The sequence below is a fragment of the Taudactylus pleione genome, unplaced genomic scaffold (assembly GCF_031769625.1).
Source record: "Taudactylus pleione unplaced genomic scaffold, aTauple2 ptg000517l, whole genome shotgun sequence".
NCBI lineage: Eukaryota > Metazoa > Chordata > Amphibia > Anura > Myobatrachidae > Taudactylus > Taudactylus pleione.
Window position 1 is genome coordinate 6,737,880 of NW_028284919.1, and position 16,014 is coordinate 6,753,893.

The window sequence follows — 16,014 nt, forward strand, 5'->3', positions numbered from 1 at the left end:
ACAGGAGAGAATGCACGCACTTGGCCGATGTTTCACCTCTGCGCATGCATCACAGTGCGCAAACTAGCTATTGCAATGAGTACTACGTTTGCAGAGGCAACCCAGAGAAAAGTGATTGACAGGAAGTGCCGTTTTGTGGGGGTTTACGGGCAAACTCAGGCGTGCCTGTGCGTTTGAACGGCGTTTTAGGGGCGTGCATAATTAAGCCCCTGCGGCGACAGCCGTAGCCTGAGGTCTAGTTGAACGCAGGAAGTGGCACACATCCTGCTTGGAGTCAGGTCAACCACTAATATGCTAATGTGTTCGATGTTACCGCTGTCTTGCGTGGTATAACAGAACGCACGTTAAAGGGAAGTGGGAGGTATTGTGTTTTGCTAGGCGGCTGCTTATTCTGCGTGCATATGCATTTATTAGCATATGCTCGCAGCGGACGGGTGCGTCTGCATTCGTGCGTTCCATGCTGAGTCAGAACCTGTGTCACAGACACATTTTAATAAATGAATATTCACCAAGCACCTGATTGTGCACAGAGTATCGAGGTATGTCTGCAGCAGTGAAAAAGAGGCGACTGCCAACCTCACAAACTGACAATTAACTGCACTGATATATCTTACAAAACTATCTATAAAAGCCAATATAGCATTAACAATTTTATTAAAAACACATGTTAAATACAACAAATAAAATGTTTACATATACAAAACCATAATTATAATAATCTCACTGCGACTACCACAATGAAACTGCTTTCTGGGAGTGAAACAATATAATTAAAACTTTCATAGATATTAGTATAAATATGCAGCTTAATTTAAGCCTGTATTTTATATAAGCTATAGGTGACCAGGAAAGGTTCATACAAATATATTGTGTTTAGAGAAAAATATAGCAGCCAAAGTCCTTGCATGAGCCAGCAGCAATCACTAATAATCCTTATAGATACTGGAAGGTGTTAATAAGTTTATACAGACTGTACAATAGTCCCCAAACGGTTACAGTGACAGTCACCGGGCTGTGTTCCTTAACCGGGTGCACTGAATTGTCACCTGTCTGTGATTCCCATAACCAGAGGTTCTTGAATGATAGCCAGGAGTTTCCCATTATCAGAAGCTAGATTAACTCCATTTGCGGTTACCGCAGCCGGCTGCTCAAGGACAATACCAGGTGACCTAGTGCAGAGTCCGGCTGCACACTGCGGTGCTCCTGAGAGATGAGTGATTTAGCGCACAGAGTGCTTACGGTCAGATGACTATATATCCTAGTCGGACTCGCTCTATGCCGGGTACTGGATACTGAGGCCGGCTGGCGGGCAAGTTCCTGGCTATTGCGTGGCTCTATCCGGGTAATAAAGCTGCCAGTGGCATAGGGTGGTGAAACATGCAAAGTGGATGATATATTGAAGAGGGTAACAAAGCAATTCATCCACCGTCGTGGACTTCTTACAGCTCACTATGTGAGTAAACGGTTGATCATTTTATTAATTGACGTTGAGACAATTATTAGGACAGTCAACAAGAAAAAAGGGGGGGGGGGAATTCTGCACAGAACTGAAGGTAGATTCAATAATGTATACCAACCATCCGACATTAATAGTATAATTTCTATAATCAATTGTTGTTGGTGGTGCTCCCAAAGCCCAATATATATACATATTAAAGAGCAAAGAAGAAAAAGTAAAGCTGTTGTCTGGGGCACTCTTGTGAAAAAATTATTATGTATTTAAAATGTAACTTTTATTTGACATCAATAAAATAGTATAGTACCATACAGTTAAGTCATAGAAACCATATGATATGAATGCAACACCTGTAACAATCAGACTTCATGAATATAGTGAAGTCTGGTGGCGAATTGTTAATAAATTATACAGTACACACAATGAAACTTGATATAATTTATTGATACTGTAGATGGGTATAAGGATATATTTATAATGCTTGACCTTGTGCAAAAACAATCCCAGGTAAATATTTTCACCTACAGCACCTGGTATTCCCTAGAGGTCTCCCACTAGGTACTAATCAGGCCAATTACTGTTTGGCTTCCAAGATCAAACAAGATTGGGCAACTCAGGTAATGTATGGCTGTAGTTTTTTATAGGGAAATTTGCAATATACCTGGTCCAAGCAATATATCTTTGTAGGACTAGTTGAATATACAGTGCATTTTATTGTTAAATAATGACTTTCAAAAAAAGTAATGCATCAGCAAACTTTATTTGTTGCACATGGATACTTAGTATAACAAGAATATCACCTGATTATATATACAGTAAATATTGCGTGTTTGTGTATTTTAACATTATTCAATAGAGAGACAATTCATATGTTATATACATACATCGAGACCGCATTGTAAGCATATCACATGGTATCCTAACTGTACATAATGACATGTATCAAATTATAGTATAATTTTGCAATCAAGTTGGATGAGGTGAACAAGCCCTCTCTTGGGCGAAACGCGCGTCCTCCTTGAACAGTTACACACTGCGGGGATATCCAGTCAGTGCACGGGCTGGACATCTAGCGATCCCCATGCTGGAAGTGGTATTGTATTCACTCGCACATATATACCAGGACCTCTGTGTCCCAGGTCTTGGGCAACAGCACATGTATAGATAGATGGGGGTTTTCTTTCACAGTGTAACTCTGCTAAATGACTTTACAGTGTACAGTCCCAGAACACTGTATAGCTCTTCTTTTAGGAGAGTAAGGGACAGTCTAGCCACAGACACATTTTATCAGGATATAACCAAGATTATTGCTATACCCTCCTCCAGCACCCGAGATACAAAAACACACCACACCTTATGTTGACATAAACACCTGTTCATTTACAATATACAACCTTTGTGGTCCTTATTGGGTGGCTGCATTCAGAAATTTATACAAGTGGTCTATCATATGTTGTTTCAAAAAATCCATGGCTTATGGTGCATACACACGGTCAGATTTTTCCTTCAGATATGAACGATAACGATTTAAAAATCGTTCAGTCGTTCATATCTGAAGGAAAATCGTTCATATCCGACATGCCTGAACGATGGACAATCAACGATGCGCGTTCCCGATGGTCAGATAACGATTTCTGACATCTGATGTGTTTGCAGTCAGACTTGGACGATTCCATTCATTTTAATGCAGTCAAAAATCGTTCAATCGTTCAAATCGTTCAAAACTTCGGTAAAATCGTTCAAATCGTTCAATCGTTCATCTGACAAATCTGACAAGTCTGACAAATCTGACCGTGTGTATGCTCCATTACTAAGCTTACGATCAGACATGATATAAGACAAAGTCAAAAGAGATAGAAAATTGTAAGTCGGGAATGAGATTACATTTACTAGAGTCACAAATGGGGTGACATTTCCAAGAACATATAGAAAGTCTTTGGTTGAGTTTTAGTCGTGTATACTGACAGGTCTACCTAGTCCAATCTTACACATTGTGTACAGCCCAAAAGATCACAAACTACTTCTGAGATGGCAAACATTCCACATCACCGAAGGGACCTTGATGCTTACCACATTTTCTAATATAATTCCTGGATTTTACTATTGCTTCCTAGTTACTGTAAAAAGAAAGGGGATAAAGAGGTGATGGAGGCTATAAAAGCAGCTATTGCAAGTTTGTGAAAAAAAAAGCTACTTCAGACCTTTAAAAGCCCATAGACAACCCCCTGAAGGCCGAAATGTCCACTTACATTAATGCACACATTTAATTAGAAACTAAACAGAGAATTCTGTTCAGTCTGTTTCCTATGTCATATGGCAGAAATCCAATACTCATAATCAAGCGCATTAGTCTAAAGGTCATTATAGGTGCCTCGGGAGAAGGGACACGTTAGTCAGAAATTACATGTTTACAGCGCAGGTCAGAGAAAGATGACTCAAAGTATGGTATAGAAAACCACTAATTTACTTCTTTAATATCACAGCAGCACAATAAAGTGGATTTTTTTTCACCAAGGCTTAATTGCTAAATTGAAACTCTAAAAATGCCAAGAAAATATATATATATGTGTTGAAAACAAGCAAAAAAATTATTATGTTTTAATTAAAATAAAAACTCAAAAAATGCATAATACCAGAAAGAGGTGTATTTGGTCCTACTCACAAAATGCATGATTGTTGCATGTAAGATGCCTTTCAGGGTCTGTAGTTTCTTCCTCACCTTTAACAGCCTCAAATAAAGCAAATAGGATCCTTCATAGTGTATTATATTCAAAATTTTATTGAGAACAATCAAAGATTGAATACCACCAGTGGCTGGTTTTACTTGCCAGATACAGCAGTAAATGATACTATAAGTAGGGAGAGGAGAAGCACGTGAGGGACGAGGGCTCTGCTCGTGAGAGCTTACATTCTAAAGGAGGGCTGAAACACGTTGGAGATATACTACATCTTCACTACAATTAGAACCACTACCCGACTCTATTCCCAACTATATGGGATCAAGTCACGCGCCAGACGAGAGACACATCGTACAGGAGAATATCCTCCAGAGACGGGACAAAGAGGACAAAGCATCCGCAACGTGAGGGAAGAGGAAAGTGTCTCTTAAGCTGAAGGAGGTGCCCGGCGGAGACCTTAACATCAAAACCGGTGACACTTCTTCCCCAGGCAGAGGATACAGCACCGATAGGACACAGACCGGGAGGTGTGTCTTTTATTAGACGCAGCTCAGGTGCTAAAATTTATCTCCTTTTTACACAATAGTGGCATACTACAATAGGAATTTTGAGCGCAGTTTATTCTTATTTTGTCTGCAACTTTGATCTTAATAAACCTAACAGTTTTGAGGGGAGAAAAGACTGTCGTAGTTATTGCCAACTGAGAAAGAACTTTGTAAGCAAGAAATGTTACTGCCATATAAAACAAGACTTGACAATTTTTTGTTAAATCTAGGAGTCTCTTAAAAGGTTTGGGCGCCAGACCATTGTCTGAGACCAAATTATATGAATCTTGTATAAACCACCACATATTAGTGTTCATTCTGCACCTGTCACAATCACTGCAGTTCCACTTTCCTGCCTGGGGTGTCGCTCTCTGCTCTGGTGCTTCTAGCACACTATGGTCTCTGTATCTAAGCAATGTGTTGCATCAGCTGAGTGTGCTAGAAGCACCAGAGCAGAGAGCGACACCCCAGGCAGGAAAGAGGAACTGCACGGGTTGTGACAGGTGCAGGGTGCTGGAATGAACACTACACATGCCACTTCAATACCCCACAATCATTCAGACCACCACACAAACCTCTTCAGTGGTCATCAGTTGCTGACACATGCTCATGTCTGCTCCCAATTTAAAACAGGTCATGTAGGAGTGCACCCAATTTGTATTATGCCACACCGTATGGCCCCAATTTCATAGTAGGCCACACTGTAGAACCCCAATTCAAAGTATGCCACACAGTAGGACCCAAACCCATAGTAAGCCACACAGAATGGTCCAAATATATAGTAGGCCACACAGTAGGGTCCAAATCCATAGTAAGCCACACAGTAGGGCCCAAATCCATAGTAAGCCACACTGTAGGGCCCAAATCCATAGTAAGCCACACTGTAGGGCCCAAATTGATTCTATGCCACACTGTATGCCCCAAATTCAGAGCATGCCACACAGTGCAGCTTCCCATCAAAAGAAGAAACTGAATAAGAGATTAGTATCCCAAATATGGCAATAACACTAAAGGAGGATGTCAGTGTAGAAAATGAAGCAGCCGGGTGCAGGCAAAACACAATTTTGCTATTATCTAACTAGGAATACTTCTAATAAAGCCGACCATTTCCTTTAACTTTTCAAGTTACAAGTCCGCTGTCATACCCAATGTCAGAAAGCTCAAAATGGGTTGGGTATGGGATGCCGGCGCTCAGGATCCCAGTGGTTAGAATCCCAACTCCGGCATCCCGACAGATGGAGGTAAGTATATTACCCTACCCCTCCCTGCAGCCTAAATCTAACCCTTCCGCCCCCCGTAGCCTAAACCTAGCCCTCTCCCCCCCCCCACAGCCTAACCCCATTACTTACTGTCGGGATGGCGGCTCCGGGACTCTGACCTGTGTCGGCATTCTGAGCGCCAGTATCCCGATAGCCGGGATAATAACTACATCCCCTCAAAATACAGCTTTAACTTTGGTACCCTCAGTGCTTGTACTTGAAAGGTAAAACGAGTTCAGCGGTGGATTTGTAGAATTACCGTTTAAAATATGAATACTAGAAATAAGAAGAAGTGAAAATAAACTAGCTCGATTTAGTTGCAATACTCTTACTAGAGGCAAATCTGATGGAGGTCTGGCATTGCCGCATTTTCAGTTTTACAACTATGCGGCTTATCTATCACACTTGAGGCTTTGGCTGCAAGATACCTCAGTAAGTGCCCATCACACTTTGCTAATAGCTCAGGCAACGCCGAGACATACACCCTTGCAGGCCATATTGGCCAATAAGGAATATAGACTGGGACCCAAGCTACTTTTACAAGCTGTTAAAATATGGGTGCCGGTCAATAAACTCCTGGGTTTCACAGATATTGACCCCGATACTCCCTTATGGAATGCTAAAGCTTAACAGACCTATCATCTTTAGAGGCGGAAGCAGTATGGGTTAGCAGAGGAATAACGGTGTTGAGACAGGTCTATGACGATAATGTTCTAAAATCATTTACCCAACTACGTAGTGAATTCAGTCTTCCCCATACACTATTCTTCAGATATTTATAGCTTAGACAAGCTTTAAATGCACAATTTGCAAGTGCATTTCTGATGTTACAGGATTCTGTGCTCAAGTTGTTCCTATTGTCCTTAAACGCTCGTAGAGCTCTCTCATGACTTTACTCCTTTATTATGAATGCTCACCATTCATCTAACCTTCCAAGTCTAAAGCCGCGTATCTACTAGCAGATAGTGGAACGACAGTACGTTTACAACATCGTAATCATACAGTCGTTCCTCATCCCCTGTAGTGCCTACACTGAACGATATGTCGTTCAGGGCAGACATCCTCCCTCATCCTTGAACATGGCCAATCTGTTGTTATCGGCAGATTGACCGTCATGTTAAGATGATGATTGATGTCAGAAACGACCAGCGGGAGTGCGCATCGCTGGTCGTTTCTGACATTAAACTGCACGATTTATGGACGATTAATGACCGATTAAACGATTACGATGTAGTAATCATTCAATCGCTCATTTATATCTACAAGTGGATATGCGGCTTTAAACAAAAGTGGTAGGTGGAGGTTGGCCCAATGTGTGATGAATACTGGTCTCTGGCCCTTGGTAGTCCAAGAGAATCAACAGTGGTTATTAGATTCCAGCAAATTCAATTATTTATACTACACAGGACTTACCTCACCCCAGTACGTCTCCATCAATTTGGGGGGTGTGCTGATGATATTTGTCCTAAATGTGGGTGTTCCCAAGGGACCATTTAGCATCTCCTTTGGTCCTGCCCAAAAGGTGCACAGTTTCCGGGGCCAGGTAATTGGAGCGACTGCTTCATCAAATATACCCCAATGTGCTTGGACTCCGGCAGTCTGTACTCTTGGTACTTTGGCAGAGGATGTTTTTGATACACTAGACAATACATCCTTAATTTATGTACCTTGGCCAAAGTATGTATAAGCGAGAGCGTGGATGGCTACTACGGGTCCTGAGTTTCAAACGTGGGTTGCTCGAGTTAATAACACAATATCTCATGAGGTGTATTTATATACTACTCGTAAAGCTGAATCCAAGTTTGACCGAATTTGGCAGAGATGGTTACAATCTACATATGCCAAGTTGCCGATGGATCAACATACTTTACCTAGACTCTAAATGTTATATTATGTTTATTGATTGGGAGTAAGACTATGGTTGGATTTTGCTCAATCCTGTTTATATAGGATTATCTAATGCATATTGGGAATGGAGGTTTCTACATTATGTGCCCTAACATTTAAGTGTTACTGCTCTACCGTACAATATATATTGTATATTCTGTACTAGATAATTTTTATTCTATTCTGGACTGAGTCTAGTATTCTCTTTTTTTTTTTCATACACTTATATAATATCTTTATAGATGCTGTCAATTTTGTTTTTATTTTTCTCTGCTATGCTCTGCAGTTTGCAAATATGTTATTTATATTAGGTGTTCTATATTCATGACGAATATGTTTTATGATTTTGATGTGTGATAACTTGCTGTTTTGTTTGTTTTATTGTTATATTGTATTGTTCAATTGAAAAACATTTTCAATAAAAAATACTCAATTTAAAAAAAAACAAAAAACAAATAAGAAGTGAAATTAGCAATTAATTACAGCATTTAAATTTATATTAAAATCAAGAAATAGGATCGGGATCCTCGGGGTTAGAGTCAATGCAATCATTGGGCACCTCCTCTCTAAAGTATACTTTGGGATTATCAACACGTCACAATGTTCAATATATTTTTTGCAACCCATATTTCGATACTATTTGTCCGCTGCTGTTTTTATTTATTGACACCCATTGCTGCTTGCATTTGTAGTTTTGAAAACTTAAATAAAAGTTGTTAAAAAAAAAATAATAAAAAAAAAATATATGTTAGATTCCAGTGCTTATGGTGCAGGTGTTTTGTATTTCCTATTGTTATGTAATATAGGATAATACACATTGAGTTACATAAAACAGCTATTAGTGACATTGACAAAAATATGTGAAAGTTACGATTAATGGAGCGTACACACGGTCAGATTTGTCAGATGAACGATTGAACGATTGAACGATTAAACGATCTGAACGATTTGAACGATTTTACCAAAGTTTTGAACGATTTGAACGATTTGAACGATTGAACGATTTTTGACTGCATTAAAATGAATGGAATCGTCCAAGTCTGACTGCAAACCCATCAGATGTCAGATATCGTTATCTGACAAACGGGAACGCGTATCGTTGATCGTCCATCGTTCAGGCATGTCAGATATGAACGATTTTCCTTCAGATATGAACGACTGAACGATTTTTAAATCGTTATCGTTCATATCTGAAGGAAAAATCTGATCGTGTGTATGCACCATAATACTGGTCTCTATTTTCAGAGAGACATGGATCCTGGATAACCTGTATGCCACAGCATGTTCCAGAAAGTTTTATTCAGAGCTCAGTGCTATAGCTCATAGTATTCTGGCTGGCCTCATAGACCCAATTTAGCTGATGAGGTACACACACACACACACACACACACAGAGGAGGTAATAATGACTATTACCAGTCAGACATGTTTCTATGTAGCATTTTAGACTACTCGAGAAGGGTAGTAAGACTATAAACAACCACCCCAATTGTAATTCAGTGACCTTATGCTGTCTGCTGATGCACTGCAACTCAGTGTCAGTGGTCCTGTATAATTAATGTAGCACTGAACAGAGGGAGAAAGAAACACAACAAGTACACCAAAACCTAGCTCTGACCTTCAGGAAATGCCCAGGACAGCAATATATAATTATGCAAATGAACAGTTTGGATTTTCGTTTAATTGCTGCTACCAAAACAATTGTTTTGAGTTTTAGTTAATGGCTGATCATCTCATGGAAGCTAATATCAGCCTCCTGCATTAGGACAGCTATGCTAATAAGCTCTGTATGCAGTATGTCTAGACATCTGCCTTTTAGCTGAACACTATTATGTCCTCTTAGAAATGCTAAATAAAACCTAGACAAAAACTAAATGTTTTTAAATAAACAAATTAGGATATAATGGATTTTATTTTGGACCACAGAATGCACACTTTTCTCAAATTAATAAATTAGTCATAAAATAGAAAAAGGTTATGAATGCCATGCTATATGCATACTTAGGTTAAATATGGGTTGGATATGGGAACCCGGCGGTCGGGATGCTGCCAGTCAGAATACAGACAGAGGCATCCTGACACCATTAGCTAAGTACTCTAACGCTAACACTTACCTCCCCGGTGCCTGAACCTAACCTCTTCCCCCTAGTGCCTAAAAATAACTTCCCCCCTCCCCGCACCCTATACCTAACCTTCCCCCCCTAACTCCTGATACTTACTTTTGGGATGCCGGGGTCGTGATTCTGGAGCCGGCACATGTATTTGGACCATCGGCATCCCGCACTACATTCTGTTAAATATAAATACACTATAGATTGTAAGCTTGCGAGCAGGGCCCTCTTGACCTTTTATCTGTCTATATTACCTACTATTGTTTTATTAAAGGTTTGCTCTCAATTGTAATGCGGCAACAGAATGTGGTGGTGCTACATAAGTAAATTTGAAATAAATAATTACCTTTTTTAATCCTGCGAAGCCTTCAGATTCGAGAAAGAAGAATGCAAATGGCATCAACATGAAAAGACTCAGATTGGAGAAAAGGGAAACGAGGTTCCACAGCCCTGAAATTTCAAAAACAGTTGTTATTACTGTATGAAAGAAAAATATCAGATGAAGTGGTATGCAACAGGCAAATTAAAAGTCCATCCAAAGTGGATAGAAACACACTTCTACAAGGGGAAGATGCACGATTCTCGTACCTTCCTTTTTAAGTTAAGCTCCTGCTCCAAAACCCCTTTTGTTTTTATGTACCAGGGTGCTGCAAAACTGATCAATCTAGAAATAACTTCTTCTGGCCAGCTGTAGTGAACCTTTACATGCGCTGTAAGGAATGGATCCAACACAAATAGGGGAATTCAATTAGAGGCAAAGTTTTCACCTGTCCGACTTTTCGCTTCATTTGCCTGTTTCAGAGGAGAATTTATTCCGTGCTCGTTCCCACTGTTCGCCTAATTCAATTGCAAAACAGGCGAAAATGGAAATAGTCGAATGCGGAACAGGCGAAAAGTACTGAAAGAATTTGGGAAATCAGTCTGTACCCCAGAAAGAGATACATTAACATAGGGAATCAATATAGATGTGTACTAATAGCCCTAATAAGACTATTTTGGGTACTTAAGTTGTGCAAATTGCTTGCTATTAGAGTCTTTGTAAAAGTGGTGAAGAATGGAATAAAGCTGTATTTTTTGGTGAAAATAAGTAATCCCGTCAAATTTGGGGCACTTGAAAATGGGTGCAAGCATATTTTTGTGTCTCTAAAGTGAACTTTTTAAAAACATGAAAAATCCACCTGCTGCATGCACCTGCAATCCCAAAAACACCTGACCCATACTTGGGGACCCCCAAGAAGTCTATTTCGCTACTTTTTATGTTTATCCCCCCACTTTTTAAATTTTCACCCCAAAAATGACTTCTCTTTTTTGGGGTGTTCTTAGGTTTTGTTTTCTTTGCAGATTTGTCCTTTGGGGGGCTGTCCCAAGGGTTCCGAATCGTTTCCCCACATTTGCACCCCAAAATAAAGATATTGCACTTCTTTTCACCTGCTATTGACTGGAGAATCTTTTTTGGCGAATTCAACGCATCGAGTTTCCGCTTAGGCGAAATTGTCCAGGAATTGAATTTGGCTAATTTTTTTTAGGCGAACTTTTCTCAAAAAACAGGCGAAAATTGAATATGGCCCAAAGGATCTACTTTAGGAAATTGGGTGGGTGGAGATACATTTTGCTAAGCGTGTAACATGGGATAAGTGGGATGTTGTACATTGATGCGACTTGTGACTCTTACTTTTGCATACGTTACTGTACATAAATAATGTAACTGCATATTTTTTATTTAAGCGCTGTTGAGAGCTAACCGCCCAATTTTGGCTAGAAACTTCCCCACCATGGGTTTTCCAAGTGGGCCCTACATACTCCAGATCAACAATGCATGGGGGCCTTATAAATGGTTATTATGGAGCCCACAAATATCTAGTTATGCGTTGGTAGATGTGACAAATTTGTCCCAATTGTAAGTTTTTTTTATGATTTTACAACAGATTTAACAATTTTACTCCACCTCTAGTTGCAGCTCAAAACACACAACAGACACAGTGTCCCGAGGGGGAAATTGGATCCATGAATAGAATAAATAAAAAAAGTTATAATAAAAATTATTTAATATTATATGTACATTGAATACTGGAGGTCACCCATGATTTACAGTCACAGACTCATTTCTCGGTTGATTCATTTGAAGTGTACAGTGCTGAAAGTCACTTTGTAAAATGCATGTGATAAATTACTGTGTGTCATACAAACCAGAGCAAGATGGTAGTCAGCTAAATAGCAATACTAAAGTTAGGGTTAAAAGATTAAACAAAAAAAAAAGTTAACCAGGTTAAGAACCTTTTTTATTTATGCAATGTATCTCTGACATGTACTTTAATGGAAATACTAAACTGAATGTGTTCACTGTTCTTATCGCACATGCATCAGTGTGGGCTGGGAACTAGCAGGACAGCACACAGACACTAAGCATTTTGCTGCAATCTCAAAGACAGATTGGGGACAGCACCGAAACCCCCCCCAAAACATGCTTTCTGTTAGCCGTGTGTATGACAACACAGTCTTCATGCTGTAGTGAGATAGGAGCCTAACCGGGTCCTTACATTAGCTACCTCTGTTTCCTGCTTAAGCCCATTCCCACCCTTCTATAATGATACTGCCCTTGTCACATGTGGGGCCATATTCAATTAGAGGCAAAAAGTCTAACCCTTACCATTCCCTCCCCGATGCCTGAACCTAACCTCTCCCCCCTAGTGCCTAAACCTAACCTCCCCCTCCCCGCACCTTGTACCATTTTCACCAGTTTCACTTATCCCCATGTTCAATTTCAAAGACTTTTAGCAGGTGCGAAAAGTCTTTGTAAAAAACGGGAATAAGTTTTCACCACTGCATAGGTGGCGGAAAAAAGTGCAGAATTGGGGTTTTGGGGTGTATCATTAAAAAAATTACCCTGCAGCCTTAGGAATATCCCCTTTAAGTAATCTGTTTCCAATTTTTTTTTTTTTTAAATAAGCATAGGACAAGTGGTTTCACTTTGGGGGCAAAAAAATAAAAAATTGGGGGACAAACTTAAAAACTAGCGAGATTGATTCAGTGGGGGTTTTTCCAAAGTATGCGGCAGGTGTTTTCTAGAATGCAGGTGTTGCGGCAGGTGGATTTTTGAAAAATTTGTAAAAATCATTTTAGGGACTTAAAAATATGCTTGCGCCCATTTTTATGTACCCCAAATTTGATGGGACTAGTTATTTAAGAAAAAAACAAAAAAAAAAAACTAAATGCTATTCTTCACCACTTCTTCAAAGACACATTAATGCCGCAGCTGTTTAAAACACCCAATTACCTTCAGCAGGCCAAATCAGGGGTACCCATACTGATCCCCCATGTCAGACCATATTTTGGGGGGTGACAGGCTAATTTCCCCAAAAACTGACAGGACTTTGATACTTACCTTTCGGCCGGGTCCAGTTTTCGCCGGTTCCTAATTGAATACGGGGATAAGCAGGCACGCGCCCGATACTTTATCCCCTGGAAAAATGGCGTTGATGACCATGGGGCATATTCAATTTGAGGCGAAAAGTCAGAGATTGGACTTTTCGCCTCAAACTGAATATGCCCCATGGCCGGACTTCCCTCATACAATAACTATCTGCACACAGTTCCAGAAATACTCTGTGCTGCGTTGCACATTCCACATGTTAATCCATCCGAGCCCCCTGCCAAACTGATGGATGAGAAGATGGCTGAATACTATCAAGTGCTAGGTCAGACGGCCATAAACAATCCAGCAGAAGAAAATATAGTAGCCTGCGCTCACCCTATGTGTATAATGTAATATAGTTATAAATGAGGAAATAATGGTCGCAAAATGGGTTCAATTAAAAGTATTTGTTTATTTTTATTTAGGATGATACCAATTAGCTCATATAATATAGGTCTATTGGACAAACAGACACAGAATGAAAGGGAAGGGGGGGGGGGAAATCAATAAAATGGGGATGACAGGGATCAGGGGATCAAAAATTAGAATACCAAGATCATTTATCAGATTGTATAAAAATTTTATTTAAATGATAAATAAATTAAAAAAAAGGATGGGAAACGACAGTGTATGTGATAAACACACACTGAAATGTTAAAAACAGTCCAAATGTTTGGATCTTCTGAGATTATTAGGCGATTTAAAGTCCAGTATGCAGATGCATATAAAGTCAGTTTAAATAAACCAGTAGTTAGAGATGACTGCAGTTAAGACCAGGGGGTAAATTTACTAAAGTGAGTGTTTTTAGAAGTGAGTTTTAGCTAGAATCTGATTGGTTGCTATGGGCAACATCTCTTCTATTATCTTCTAGAATGTGCTAGTTAAATGTTAAGTAGAATCTGATTGGTTGCTATGGGCAACATCTCTTCTAAAACTCACTTCTAAAAACTCTCACTTTAGTAAAATTACCCCCAGGTATGAACAGTTTGTTTAGGCAGGAGGGGGAGGTAAGGAGTGGTGCCAAAGAGTCATTAGATCAAGGACCGGGTTGCTACTAACAGAGGTTCAGCTGCTGACCCAGTGAGTTAATCTGTCATTGCTGCCGCCGCCATCTCTGCTCCTCCCCTGGTGATGTCCGCGTTCCCCTTTGTGCCGCCGGTGCGTATGTCCTGACGAGGTTTCCAGCAGAGAGCATGATACTAAAGAAAAAATAAGTACAGCTGATGTTCAGTTTTGTATTGTTTTACGATATGTTATTGCTGCTGCCTTCTCTGTGCCTCCCCTGGTGATGTCAGCATCTTCCTTGGTGGCAGAAGGTGTCAACACTGCCGCTTGTGGGGTGCATAAGTCCTGCAAATTTTTCAAGCATGATACTAAAAGAAAAGCATCTGTTGTACATCTGTATTACACTACTGAGCATTCTAGCTCTTATTAAAGTTCCTGCACAGAGAGGTGATTATCTTTATCCATTTGCTTCAATGAGGGACCGAGTGGGCCAAGGGATCCCAATCCCCACACTTTTGTAGACCTTGAAAATAGCAACAAACAGAGTTCTTATTATTATCCTTTATTTATATGGCGCCACAAGGGTTCAGCAGCGCAGTACATAGTACAAACCGAAGTACAGAAACAGTCGAACAGAACAAGAAAACAGTGACATACAGTACAAGACAAGTACATGGCGTATAAACACTGCTGCAACAATAGCAGGGTGTCAAGAGTTAGGTGCTGTTGTAAGGAGTATACAGTAGATAATATAAGCAAAGGAAGAAAAATCACATGAGGGAAGAGGGCCCTGCTCGTAAGAGCTTACATTCTAAAAGGGGAGGGGCAGACAGACAGGGGTGAAACAGCTGGGGTGGAAAGTTCAGATTATATTGGAATTGGTGTCAGTCGCACAACCATTATTACCTGAATAAAGACACCGGGCTACCACAGCTACTCCAAATTGGTAGATAACCATTAGTGCCCACGCAGCATGAAAGTAAAGGCCTTCTCCACAACCAGAAGAGAATGGAGGCTCATTATCAACAGTGAAGAGCAGTTATGCTGGACAACAGCTGGCTTATGGGACATTAGAAAAGTGAGAAAATGCACAAAGGCACTCAGATAAAGGAAAAGTGAGAAAATGCACAAAGGCACTCAGATAAAGGAAAAGTGAGAAAATGCACAAAGGCACTCAGATAAAGGAAAAGTGAGAAAATGCACAAAGGCACTCAGATAAAGGAAAAGTGAGAAAATGCACAAAGGCACTCAGATAAAGGAAAAGTGAGAAAATGCACAAAGGCACTCAGATAAAGGAAAAGTGAGAAAATGCACAAAGGCACTCAGATAAAGGAAAAGTGAGAAAATGCACAAAGGCACTCAGATAAAGGAAAAGTGAGAAAATGCACAAAGGCACTCAGATAAAGGAAAAGTGAGAAAATGCACAAAGGCACTCAGATAAAGGAAAAGTGAGAAAATGCACAAAGGCACTCAGATAAAGGAAAAGTGAGAAAATGCACAAAGGCACTCAGATAAAGGAAAAGTGAGAAAATGCACAAAGGCACTCAGATAAAGGAAAAGTGAGAAAATGCACAAAGGCACTCAGATAAAGGAAAAGTGAGAAAATGCACAAAGGCACTCAGATAAAGGAAAAGTGAGAAAATGCACAAAGGCACTCAGATA

At 40.0% G+C, this 16,014-nt stretch overlaps 1 protein-coding gene across 2 annotated transcripts in view; it reads right to left on the reverse strand.

Annotated features, from left to right (window-relative positions):
- The window catches only part of LMBR1 (limb development membrane protein 1), a 187,529-nt gene that overhangs the window by 119,051 nt on the left and 52,464 nt on the right, over positions 1-16,014 (reverse strand). For both annotated transcript variants that reach the window (XM_088450376.1, XM_088450377.1), the window contains exon 5: positions 10,282-10,385. In XM_088450376.1, the coding sequence (XP_088306502.1) occupies positions 10,282-10,385 (104 nt within the window). The remainder of the gene's footprint in view (positions 1-10,281; positions 10,386-16,014) is intronic.